Below are 12391 nucleotides of genomic sequence, written 5' to 3' on the forward strand. Positions count from 1 at the left end.
AACAAAGATTCAGCTCTTGATAGTAGTGCATTAAGAATTACCATGTCTACAAAAACTGAACAAATTCTTTTTCTTCCCATCTTTTAAGTCCCCTCATCCAGTTCAACTTGCTACATTCCAAGTTTCATCTGTGTAGTGTTCCTACCAGAGCTCTGCTTCTGTCTACATACATCAAGTTTGTGAACCTGTTTCCAGAAATCAAAACTACAATTCAAGATGTATTGCGCAGTGACAGTCAGCTAAAGAATGCTGATGTTGAGTTGCAGCAGAGAGCTGTTGAGTATTTGAGGCTCAGTACTATTGCCAGTACTGATATATTGGTAGGTATAAAGGTTATTCTTTTTAAATTATGCAGAACTCCTTAGCTGTGTCTTCTGTCAACAAGTAAACTCCACTAAACCTTACCTGATTGCTCAGAAATATTATTGCAGGATTAGGGATCCATAATGTGCGCACTGATTCTTTTAATCTAGCTAGTTCAGCTACAGTCGTCTTTAATTTAGAGCTAAAACTGAAGTTGTTATTGCTTTAGTGGGACAAATGACTGTTGAAGCATACTAATCGGGAGCTGGGAAGCCAGTGAAAGCTGATGTAGTACATGGTCCTACAGTACTCGGATACCAAAAACCTAGTGCTCTGTTTTGAGGGCTTGCTTGATAGTAGGCAGGAAACTTGTAATTGTGCTGATTTTTTTAATATATATTTTTTTTGTCTTGAAGTTTACAGTGTTTTAACCTGATGCAGGTCTGGCCAGAGCATGGCACACTTAGTCTTGACAGCTAATGAATGCTTAGGTCTGACTAGATCCTTGGGTAATCTTCTATGGTTTCAGTCTGGGACTGTTTGACTTAAGGACCATTAGGTCTACTATGATCTTTTTTCTTTTTTTTGTTGGTTTTTATTTAATTTAATAGCACTGTACCAGAGAAGTGATATGCTCCTGTTCTCTTAAACAACTGCTTTGGGAGGACTTCAGAAAGTTAAAAAAAAATTATTTTTTTTTAAAGTAAGTCTACTCTATCACTGTACAATAAACTGCATAGTTGTTTTCTGTGTGGATAATTACTTCTGCTGTTTCCTTATGCAATCTATAAGGGTGTATCTCTTCAAAGACTCAGAAGCTGGTTTGACTTTTTCTGTAAGTTTAACTAATACACTTTTTTCTGCGATAAGGCTACAGTGCTGGAAGAAATGCCTCCCTTTCCAGAGAGAGAATCTTCCATTTTGGCGAAACTCAAGAAGAAGAAAGGCCCGGGCACAGTTACTGACCTGGAAGAGATCAAAAAGGAGAGGAGCTCTGATATGAATGGAAGTGCTGAACCTGCCTCTGTCAATGCCAGTGCTGTTGTGAGTTTAAAAGCTGTTATTTCACTAATTCGGACACTGTGCAAGTGAGAAAAGAATGGTTTCCTTAAGGTGGCTTTTTAGGCGTTTAAAACTTCTCAAGTTTTAAGGCTATGGGTGTTTGCTCTAAAGTAGCAGGGGAACATACAGCTGCTTTCCCCCAACCGCATGTTTGGATGCAATTTTCCTTTGTAAATCTTATGTAAATGGGGACAAATCATCTGCAGCCTAAAACAATCAGTTTTACATTGTTACTTTGAAATATACTGCTGTTAACTTAGAAATGGGAATTTCCTTGCTGGTGAAATTGCAGTGAAGGTGAGAAGACAAAATTTAACATATTTAAAGGGAGTAACTTGAATTTCGAAGTGTCATCTGCTCTGCTTTGTCTAACATGGTAGATATTTTGCATCTTGTTTTGGGTTGTTACTGTTTTTACTAGAAGTGGACAACACTTAACATAGGTGTCCTTAAATCAATGTAATGTTGTTACTGTTTAGTTGACAGTACTGTTTGAGTTCAGTTATGGTAGACAAGGCCACAGGCTTGTTCTGAGCTGAAACTTCTCATTTTGTTGTCAGTTAAAGCTAGTAGGATGAATTGTTCCCATAATGTAATACTTGTTTCTGTTTAATGACTAGCATAACTTGTAATTACATTTGAGATGTGGTAGTAGACTACCTGAGATGAGGAAATACTGTAGCACACTCCCTGCCCAGTTTGTTAAAGCATAATCCTTTAACTTTTAGTTATTGCAGTGTGTAAGAGCAGATGTTCCAAGTGCAACATCTTTGAATGGACAGAAATACCTTTCCAGCAGAAAAGTTGCCAAATTTTCTTTGCATGCCAAATTGACTGAGGTGACTGGCAGTTAAAATTGCATTATGCTTTGAGCTTTACTTTATGCGTTGCGGCCATGTAAAACTCTGCTATGTTACCTTCATCAGTGGCTTTGGTGTGACCCTAGCTTAGATGCCAAGAAAAAATATATATATATTTCAAACTGGAATTCCAACTGTTTCTTCTCAGTAGTTCTTACCAGTTGGCTTCTGAAAATTATTTTGCCAGGGAATTTTTGTGTTATACTACATCAAATTCAGTATTTCGAGTATATAATAATTTTTGAGTTGTTTGAAACCTTTTGTTTTTTGTAAGCCTCAACCCAAATGCATCCCCTGACTTACCTTTGGCATTTCTGGTGTATTGTAGGCTGCTAATGTCTAATACATGAACATTTTGTTTAACAGTCTGTGCTTTGTTCTTGCACATGACTTGGGCACATATACGCAGCCTCTCTTGCATGGCTCTGTCCTGGCGACTTGATTTGTTCTATTTGGGGAAAAAAAATTTTGAAAGGTCTTGCCTCTACCTTTAGTGTTTGCAGCTTGAACTAGCTACAGGCTCTGCTTTTTTGCTGGTTAAGTTTTACATAGTTTCTAAGGTTTGCCAAGCTTCAAAAACCCAGGATTAAACTGATAATCAGTTTTAAAGATGCTGTGATGTTTTAGTTTAGGTTTGTGTAAAAGCCACTGCCTTTCTTGCTGGATTCTTCTTGAAAGAAAAGCAACACATTTGAATTTTATTCCCTGCAGTACTTAATTTCCCTTGAAACTGAGAGAGAGAAAAATAGTAGTCTTTTTTTCTGCAGAATCAGATTCTACACAGACGAATTGTGGGGCTTTTTATTTAACTGTTAGATGGACATAACTCTCTTCAAAGGAAAAAAGAAAGCCACATCTGTAAATAACCTTAAGTTGAAATGCATTCATGAAGCCTCCTACATCCATTCAAAGCTTGATTTGCGGTGGGGAGAGGCACTTTACCATAGCGTAGCTGTCTATGCGAAAGACAGCTTTGTTATAGTTTTGCTGTAGTGTAACACCAAAGTGTCTTGTCTTCCCTAGTCTACTCCTTCTCCATCTGCGGATCTGCTGGGTCTGGGTGCTGCCCCTCTCACCAATTCAGCTCCCGCACCGTCCTCTAGTGGCAGCCTGCTGGTGGATGTATTTTCAGATTCAGCTTCTGCAGTTGCACCTCTTGCTCCTGGTTCTGATGACAACTTTGCGAGGTAATTGAGTCACACTGTAAGGAATCTGAAGAAGAATTTGTCTGTTAAAACAGAGAAAAAAACATACGATAACTTTCAGTTTTGTTCCAGCTTATTGAATGCATTCCTAGGTGGTAGTTGTGCAGCAAGGGAGGTGTTCTTGAACTCTATGCTGGATGTGCTATCTTTATTGAATATGTCTGCTCATGGGAAAACTGAGTCTGTAGTAATCAACCTGAAGATATTAGCCACACAGTATTGCCTGGTTTTCATGCTGGTTTTGCTGCTTTGTTAAACTAAGCTGCTTGTGTATCTCAACATATCTTGAATTTGGGGTTATCTGGCCTGATACGTTTATTCATATATGTTTATAGAATATGTTTATTCTTATTTCCATAAAGTATTCTTGTGTCTGTCTGCTTATGGCAAGCTGATAATGGAACAGTGAGATGGATTATATCCAGAGATACTGGCTCTCAGATTTTCAAGATATACTTAAATTATTCTGCTACTGTCTGACAAACAGGTGTGAAAAGGGGGGAAAAAACCAAGTGCTTTTTTTTAAGGTGATTTGATACAATTATCTTCCTAATTACATTACCAAGTATAGTGTAGGTGCAATGTGTTATTAATTCTGCTAATTTTAAAAGTCACTGTGGCTACGCTCAAATGCTATTTGGTTAAAATTTTGGAAATAAGTAGTATAAGATCACAGAATGTCTTTAAAAATCTGTCATCTTACTGGCCAAATACTATGTTACTGTTGTCGAGGACCAAATTTTGAATGATATGGCAAAGTTCTGATGCATCTTCATATGAAAGACATAATTAGTGAAAGTAATCTGCCAGGATTATTGAGACTTTCATCAAAATTTTATACTAGGCAATGTATTGTTGCAGGTTTGCAGGGATTAAGACTTGATCCTATGTTTCTCTTGGAAGGCAATGAGCAATGCTTAATCGTGCTACACAATACCAAGACTTCAAGAAGCTACATAAGCTTGTTAGAGCTTTTTTTTTTTAAGAGGGGGAAAAGAAAGAAACCAATACTAGTAGCTTCATAAGCAGAAGTTACCTAAAAAGAGTTTTCTCTTTCTGCAGAAGAAAGTATAGCATTGCCCAACCCCTTGGTCTGTCCATAGATGATGAAATGCTCCTCTAATGATACTGAGAAGTTGCCTTTTACAGTTTCCTGCCTCTTTTTAGTGCTATTTTCACTTTTGTTTCTAATCTGTTACTTGGGTAAGTTATTCTCTGTGTGCCTGTATATTCTTGCCTACACTTCATACTTGTGTGTTTTTAAGAACTGATTGTGCAGCTGTAGATAGAAGTGCCACTGAGGTTGATGAGACCTCTGCTTCAAAGCACACATTGGTAGTAGTTAATATACATCTACATTTATGGTTTTGGACTAAAACTTTTTTTGCTGTCACAATTAAACACCTAAAAGGACTTTGTTCTTTAAGAGGTAGAAATTTAAGCTACTGAACACCTTCAGCTGTCTCCTGTCTTTGGGAAGAATTGCTGGTTCCTAACAATCAGGGAGGGGTGGGGTGGGGGAGAGAAGTGGGGGAGAGCGTTGCCTAATGCCTAAAACCTTTCTAGGTGTACTGAGCTAGGGCAGCTAATAAATCTTTCATGCATTAAACTCAGCAGTGCCATTTTTGAGGAAGGAGGTAAAAGAAATAACTAAGCACTAAGCTGTCTTTACTAACTCCTATCTCTGTCGCTACTGCCTTTCTTCCTTTGTGCTGCCTGAACTAGCCCTGACCTGGCTTCATCTGAGGTAGTTTCTGAGGAACCAGCTGATACTGTGCATGATGCTGATGAGCTTTTTCACAAGTAAGCAATACTAAAACCTTGCAAGGCTGGGCAACTTCCAGAATATAGTTATAAAGCAAAACTATATTGTGCATTAATGTAATACCAGCAAAACTAGAGAAACATGTACTGTCAGACTTGTGACTAGAACACCTCTGTAGATGCTGTGGATTTTATGACAAGCTCATGAATACACAGGTTAGAGTTGCCTTTATGAGCCAGTGCTGTCCCACACTGCTCTAAAATGAGGTAATGTCAGTTGTATATTAAGTTTTGTAACTATTCACAAATAAAGGAAAAACATGAGTAACTTGTCAAAAGTACTGGGATTTGGGAGTATGTTTTAAGTGCCTTGTATGCAAAAGGCTAATGTTTGCTGACCACCTCTTCTACTTTTAAGTGAAGGGTGATAGAAAGGACTGAAATCACTGCAGAATGGGCTTTCTCTCTCAAAGTGGAAAAAAAAAAAGTACAGCTCTCAGTTGACTTATGTGATACAAAACTGATAAAACAAGGGATTCTTTTTTCTTTCAGGTTTAAACAGTCAAAGCTTCAAACTTTTCAATTCTGCACCAACCTAATGAGTTTCAGAAGTTGTCAAGAATATGAATAAGAAAAATCTTAGTCTGTTGCCTGGTCCTTTATAGACTCTGTGTGTGTGTGTGTGTATCTAGCATATTGTGGCTTCCTTCATAGTTTCTCAGACATCCTATCAAATAACTTCAGTTCTTTTAGTGTCCTACAAGTGGTGGGTTTGGTTGTAAAATTGTTTTTTCTAACTGCAGTTTTCTGCAAAGGCCTCTCTCACAGACTGATGCACTCTAGGTTAACCACAATCTTCATCCTCTGTGTAAACCCTGAATTATGTGGTTCTAAGTATTGTTTAATATGGCTCAATTTAAAACACGTTTTCCCTCTCTTCCCCTAGGTTTGTGTGTAAAAATAATGGAGTCTTATTTGAGAATCAGCTGCTACAAATTGGATTGAAATCTGAATTTCGACAGAACTTGGGTAAGATCTTTCAGGCCAGGTGGTTAGCTGTCTGCATTATCAGTGGCAATGCCAGCATGATATTGCACATAGGACTTGCTTTTCAGTTACTCTAAGAGGGAAAAGTGATTTCAGACCTAACCTGTCTTAAGATCTTCATTGTTCTTGTTTCCTTAAACTTTTTGGTTGTTTTGGTAGCTGAGATGAAATGGGAGTGTTAAGTGGTACTGTAAGCTCCAGCTCTTCCTGCCTTGTTGTAAGGCTGGTACAGCCAGGGTTATAAAGGACCATTCTCCTCAACTTTTGTATCCTACATTGTAATATGATACACAAGATATTTCAGACATGTCTAGCATAGTATGTTAATGCACAAGACACTAAAAACATCTAGGAAAGAGCTGGGAATCAAACACAGGCCAGCACTAGGATTGATTACTTCTCCCCTTCTGCATCACTCTTGGTACCATAATAGCTTCTTTACATAGAAAGTAACGTTCTCTGGCAACTAAAAGACTTCTGCTGATTATTTAACTGCCTGTGTGATGGCTACTGTGGGAGAGGACTGATGATTTGTTTTATCTGTTTAATTTTGAACTGTGAATATCTTGGTAAGATAAACCATATAAATTATGCTTTGTTTTTTAAACATTGTTTTAAAGAAAGGTAGAAAGACAATGTATTAGGTACTTTTGAAGCACAAGTAGTTCAGTATGATTACATATGACATACCTAAAAATTCTCATGTCATTTGTTTTCTTTCTAGGACGTATGTTCATATTCTATGGTAATAAGACATCAACACAGTTCTTGAATTTTACTCCAACAGTAATCTGCTCAGATGACCTCCAGTCAAATATCCTTAAATGCAGTAGCCTGTCTGTTCTTATTTGGGTTTTGTGTTTTATGCCACACAAAATTATAATAAAGCTGCTGGATCAAGGCTTGGTGTCTTTGAACGTGAAGAAATTATGAACTTGCTGATAGCTGTCTGAAGTTCTTGTAGAAAGAGAAATTCTTGATTAGAGATAGAAGATTCTCTCCTTAAAGGTCTGGTTACAAACACAAATTTTACTGTTGAAATAAGGAGAAATTAGGCTGGACAAATGCATAATGCAATTCTGTAGCTTCCTCCGCGGTCATGAAGTAGCAGGGGTATAGATGTGTCCTTCAAGACCTGTGTTAGCAGATAACCTCAGACTTGAGATGGAGGTAGAAGAATACATGTACATAAAGATGATGATACTTTAAGCTCTTAATTTACAGTTTGTCCTTGATGCTTGGTATTGCAAACTTAGGATTTCTGGGAGACTATGTAATCAAGCTTGTTTGACTCGGTGTCAGTGTAATGGTCACATTGGAATGAGATAGTCCAGTGGTTTTTATTGTGAATTCAGTGTTTTCATAGCTTTTTGAGGGCATCTTTCTTTAAGAATATCCAAATAACTGAGAGTTGTGGGGGGTTATTGCTTCTAGGTGTGTCAGTATGGGGGGACCCCCCAAAAAAACACCAAAACTTTTTTGCTGTACAAGAATTGAGCTTTGAATATTCAGTAGCATGTAGAGAATGAATGGATACGATGCTAATTCCTCATGTAGCTTATTGGAGGATTTGCGGGGGTTTTTTTTAAAGTTATCAATTCACTGATCAGTTTCCTTAATCACTTCTTATGCCTGAATCTTCAGACAAAACCTGTTGACCCCACAGTGGATGGAGGTGCACAGGTTCAACAGGTTGTGAACATTGAATGCGTGTCAGACTTTATGGAAGCTCCAATCCTGAACATTCAATTCAGGTAAAACACATGAATTAATTAGGTGAAAGGTGTTAGATTTGGCCTTGTCCTCTGACTGAAGCGTAGAATATGGACACATAAAGCTGTCTTGGGTAGATGCCTCACTTGAAAAATTGATCTACCTAAGCTTTAAGCTACTAGGGGAGGTAGGGAATCCACTTGGAACAATGTGATTAAAAAAAAAAAAGAAAAGAAAAAGAAAAGAAAAACTAATCAAGAAGCCACTACTGATAAAATGTCTCTGACTTCTTTTTCTGCTATCTGTATAAAACAGCAGTCTTCCTGTTTGCTTAAGAAATCTTGACAGGAATATATGCAGTAATGTCTCCCTTCTGGAAACCAAGAACACTTCTGCAAACAACGTGGACTGGAAATGCATGCAGCCAAATAGAATCTTTTTATGTCCACTCAACATAAGCCTTTGGGGAATCCTGATTTCTGGGCTACATTCTGTTTTTCTAGTCTAAACTGGTTCTTACTAGTATGTTTTCACTCCTTTGGGTGCTATCTAGAAAGATAACAACCTATGCTGAAGCTGAGAGATCCTTATTAGGAGTTCTGCCAATTCACTTTCATGTGCCATCTAAGCAGAGCAAATAAACTTATTAAACAGTGGATTTAAACTGTATCTTAGAAATAGCATTATCTGCAGTTGATGGATTTTAATTGTAAACAATTGCACCTTAGTGTTCCTCAGTTGCTTGGTTGATTTATGCTGAGAGACTGCTGACACTGTGCTGCATACACTGTGTTCTTTCTATTCCATATGCAGGTATGGTGGAACATTTCAAAACCTTTCGGTAAAATTACCCATCACACTGAATAAATTTTTCCAGCCGACAGAGATGTCTTCTCAAGACTTTTTTCAGCGTTGGAAGCAACTGAGCAAGTAAGACTTTGTCTGTACTTGAGCTTGGGGCTGTTGTGGTGGGCCAAGAGAAGAAAATGGGTGTATTGTGAATGTAGATGCTGCATGCCCCAACCCATACTTAATCCTGTGAGTTACAAACTCTCCCGATATAATTAGTTGCTGTTGAACAATGCTGTACTATAATACAGGTGTTATACCATGTATTCATCTTGCCTTGTCTTGCAGTCCAAAACAAGAAGTACAGAATATCTTTAAAGCAAAACACCCGATGGATGCAGAGATCACAAAAGCAAAGGTAGGTGGTAGTATGGTATCTTTAATTCGTAACGTAAGGGTATTGGTATAAGCAAACTTTGTACGTTTTGTTTTATATGGCAATTGGATCATCCTGTTAAAGCATAAGTCCATGTTGTGTAACAGACCCTTAACAGTGCTGGGTTAAATGGACTGTTTCTCAATGTGGCTTGAATTAGATAGTTTTCAATAGCAGCTGAAAACTTGAAGCTATTTAAGAAAACACCAGTTCGGTGCTTAAAACTGAATTGGAAGATGCTTCAAGCCTTAATTTAGACCAGAGTTACTAGTTAGAAAAGAAACCAAGTGACATTCTGTAGAACTGGCTGCCTTAAGCAAAACAGAAGTGACTAGTGTAAGACAGAAATGGCTTTATCAAAAACAGGAGAGACTTGCGTTGAATTTAACTTATTTCTTGGTTGGTTTTGAGAAGAACCTTTTTTTTTTCCAGGAGCAGTTCTTTATCAGGGTCACTCTGTCACTTCAAAAAATCTGTTGTAATAAATTTGGTATTGGATAATTCTTTAATGTCTTGAACACTTCAAATAAAAATTAGTCTCCTACTTGTTTTGCTAGTTGGTCGTGGCTGTGCTTGGGTAGAATTGGTATTGATGTCCTGCTGTCCCCACATCTAAATCTTCTGGGCTTCTTTCATAGATAATTGGCTTTGGGTCAGCCCTACTTGAGGAGGTAGATCCCAATCCTGCTAACTTTGTTGGTGCTGGTATCATCCATACAAAAACTACTCAGATTGGATGCTTGCTGCGCCTTGAACCCAACCTCCAGGCACAGGTAATCTGTTTAAGTATCTACAGCTTAAGTACAAGATCTTGTCTGAAATAAATATTTGTAACTTCTTAAGGTATTTATTTAAAATCACTATTGCAATAGCTAATTGTGACTGCAGACTCCAACATGAAATGAAATTATAGCAGCTGATCCTGGCCCAGTTTGGTAAGCTGCTTCTTCATAGCAATTCCCTTTCCTGTTGAAAGACATCATTGTATTATTCCAGACTGTGGACTCTCATCTTCTCTTGAAGGTTTGAAACGTTTAATGTTTCTGTTTTATGCACCTTGGGACAAAATTAAGTATAATTATCTTTGCCATTTTAAATGAATAAAAGAATGATTGGTTAAAAGAGAAAAATAAGCAAACAAAGACAATGCTAAGAATATTTTTCCTCAAGTATTTTGATACAGGTTTTGTCAAAGTTAACTGAGGACCAAAAATAAGTTTTGGGTTGTAAGACTCCTGTCTTCTGAAGAAGTGGTGGTAGGGAGTGTTTAGACTTTTCCACAACATTTACTCCTCTTAAAGAAAAATTTTGGACAACACCTTGCTGTTAAACCCTAAAAATTTTAGAACAATGGTAGCTTTCAACAAGGGTTTGAAGGTGTGCTCCAGCCTATGGTTTGAAAAAGCTGTATTACTTGGCTGGCTGCCCCTGAATGTTTTGACTTGAGGTCTTTTTTCCTACCAAATCTACAAAAGAAGTAAGAGGTAACTGGCAGCTTTCACTAGCTGACTGTGTGTTCATTTGATGCCAAACTGTGTTTTAAAAGTAAATAATATTTTATGTTCTTTTTCAGATGTATAGGCTCACACTACGAACAAGTAAAGAAGCTGTATCTCAGAGATTATGTGAATTGCTGTCAGAACAGTTTTAATATTAACCATGTCAGTTTGGGTTTTTCCATTTATATCGCTGTCGTCATACTGCAAATAAATGTCTTGTACATCACTGTCTGAGTACTGCAGTGTTAACCAATACCGGCTCCCTGCCTTAATAGGACTTGACCCTTGTTTGCAATTAAGACTATAAAATGTACAGCACAGGGAAGCGACTTTTCCCATTAAAAATGGCTTTTAGTGTGTTACACAAAGGGTGGGAGTGCTGTTCTGTGCTTTTTGTTTTTGCAGAGGTCAGGCTTTTAAACTTGTTAAAGGGAAATTGATTTATATGTGGTAACCAAGGATTTCAACTGGAAATGGCTGGTAACATTCTCTCTTAGTGCCTTTAACAGGTACTCCCTCTGCTCTGAGCTGAAAGAAACCGATGTAATGGTTAATTCAGATGCTAATGTAGAGTCAAAACTTCGTAAAGTTGAACATTGCCACAAGCCTTGTACTGGATGGAAGGGCAGATTCCAAGATGTGTTCGAATCTGATTAAAGTGAACATTTGAGTGTCACCAATCTTTGTATTTGAAAAATGCCACAGAACCAGGGTCTTAAAGTATTAATCTTGTAATCCTTTACATCTTAATGTTTTTTCTGATCTTTGGAAAGTGGACTGAACACAAAAGGTATTCTTAATCCTTCTGCTTATCTCAAATAATGAGGTGAGCTTCTCTGGTAGGGGGTGAATGAGTACATGCTTGTCCATTGTTAGTCAAACTGAAGTTAAATATTCTGTTCTGTGTTTTTTTTCTGTTTCCCATCAGATTTAGCAAGTAATAGTTCTAATGATGTGATATAATTAACTGCAGAGTCTGGTACTGTATAAAAGTGGAAGTGGGAAGAAATGGGCCCTTGAAGGGCTGGAAGGCATGCACTATTTCAGATGAAAATGTAACTTTAAATAATAGGGTTTTTCCCCAGTGCACAGTAATGTTAAAACTCAAGAGGTTGAATAACTGATATCTGAACAGTTTCCTGTCTGTCAGCGGTGGTACAAATATCCAACATGGTGTAGAAGACTTGTGTTGAGACCGAGAGTAGAAGGCCCCAAAATGTTCAGTTTTTATAGTGGTTTTTACAACCAAAGCCTCTGTAACTTGTTCCACGTCAGCAAACTCTTTGCAGCCTCTCTGCAGAAATAAGTGGACACAACTTTGGCTCACACTCTTCAAGCCTTGAGGAGCAACAAAGGCTTCTAAAACAAAGCAGCTGAGGTAGTGCAGTTAGAAACTGTGGGCAGTTGTCAGCAAATGCTGCAGGTCATGATGAATGAAGTCAGCTACTGCTGATATGAGAAGTGAGGTCAGATCAAGATTTCCTCAAGGTTGTTTAGAGGAAGCCTGGGACTGGTGTCTCACAGCACATACAGCCAAGTCTGCCCATGAAATAAACGTTTTGAGTGATAGTGATGACCTTGAAAATATATATAAATGAGGCTCCTGTCATGCTGCCCAGTGCACAGCAGGGGACAGGATTCTAAATGATTGAGTGCGCCTTGCTTTTTTTCTTCAGTGCTTTGAGTTAAATGATGCAACTGGGTGATTATTAA

At 37.9% G+C, this 12391-nt stretch overlaps 1 protein-coding gene across 4 annotated transcripts in view; it reads left to right on the forward strand.

Annotated features, from left to right (window-relative positions):
- The window catches only part of AP2A2 (adaptor related protein complex 2 subunit alpha 2), a 45247-nt gene extending 34342 nt beyond the window's left edge, over positions 1-10905 (forward strand). For 2 of the 4 annotated variants that reach the window (XM_049820720.1, XM_049820719.1), the window contains exons 13-23: positions 89-320; positions 1174-1347; positions 3249-3412; positions 5156-5233; positions 6141-6223; positions 6966-7055; positions 7872-7995; positions 8768-8884; positions 9092-9161; positions 9818-9952; positions 10753-10905. In XM_049820720.1, coding sequence (XP_049676677.1) covers positions 89-320; positions 1174-1347; positions 3249-3412; positions 5156-5233; positions 6141-6223; positions 6966-7055; positions 7872-7995; positions 8768-8884; positions 9092-9161; positions 9818-9952; positions 10753-10830 — 1345 coding nt within the window. In that variant the 3' untranslated portion in view covers positions 10831-10905. The remainder of the gene's footprint in view (positions 1-88; positions 321-1173; positions 1348-3248; positions 3413-5155; positions 5234-6140; positions 6224-6965; positions 7056-7871; positions 7996-8767; positions 8885-9091; positions 9162-9817; positions 9953-10752) is intronic. The other 2 variants (XM_049820721.1, XM_049820722.1) reach the window with 1 other exon arrangement.
- The last annotated feature ends 1486 nt before the right edge of the window (positions 10906-12391 follow it).

The sequence above is a fragment of the Accipiter gentilis genome, chromosome 17 (genome assembly GCF_929443795.1).
Source record: "Accipiter gentilis chromosome 17, bAccGen1.1, whole genome shotgun sequence".
NCBI lineage: Eukaryota > Metazoa > Chordata > Aves > Accipitriformes > Accipitridae > Astur > Astur gentilis.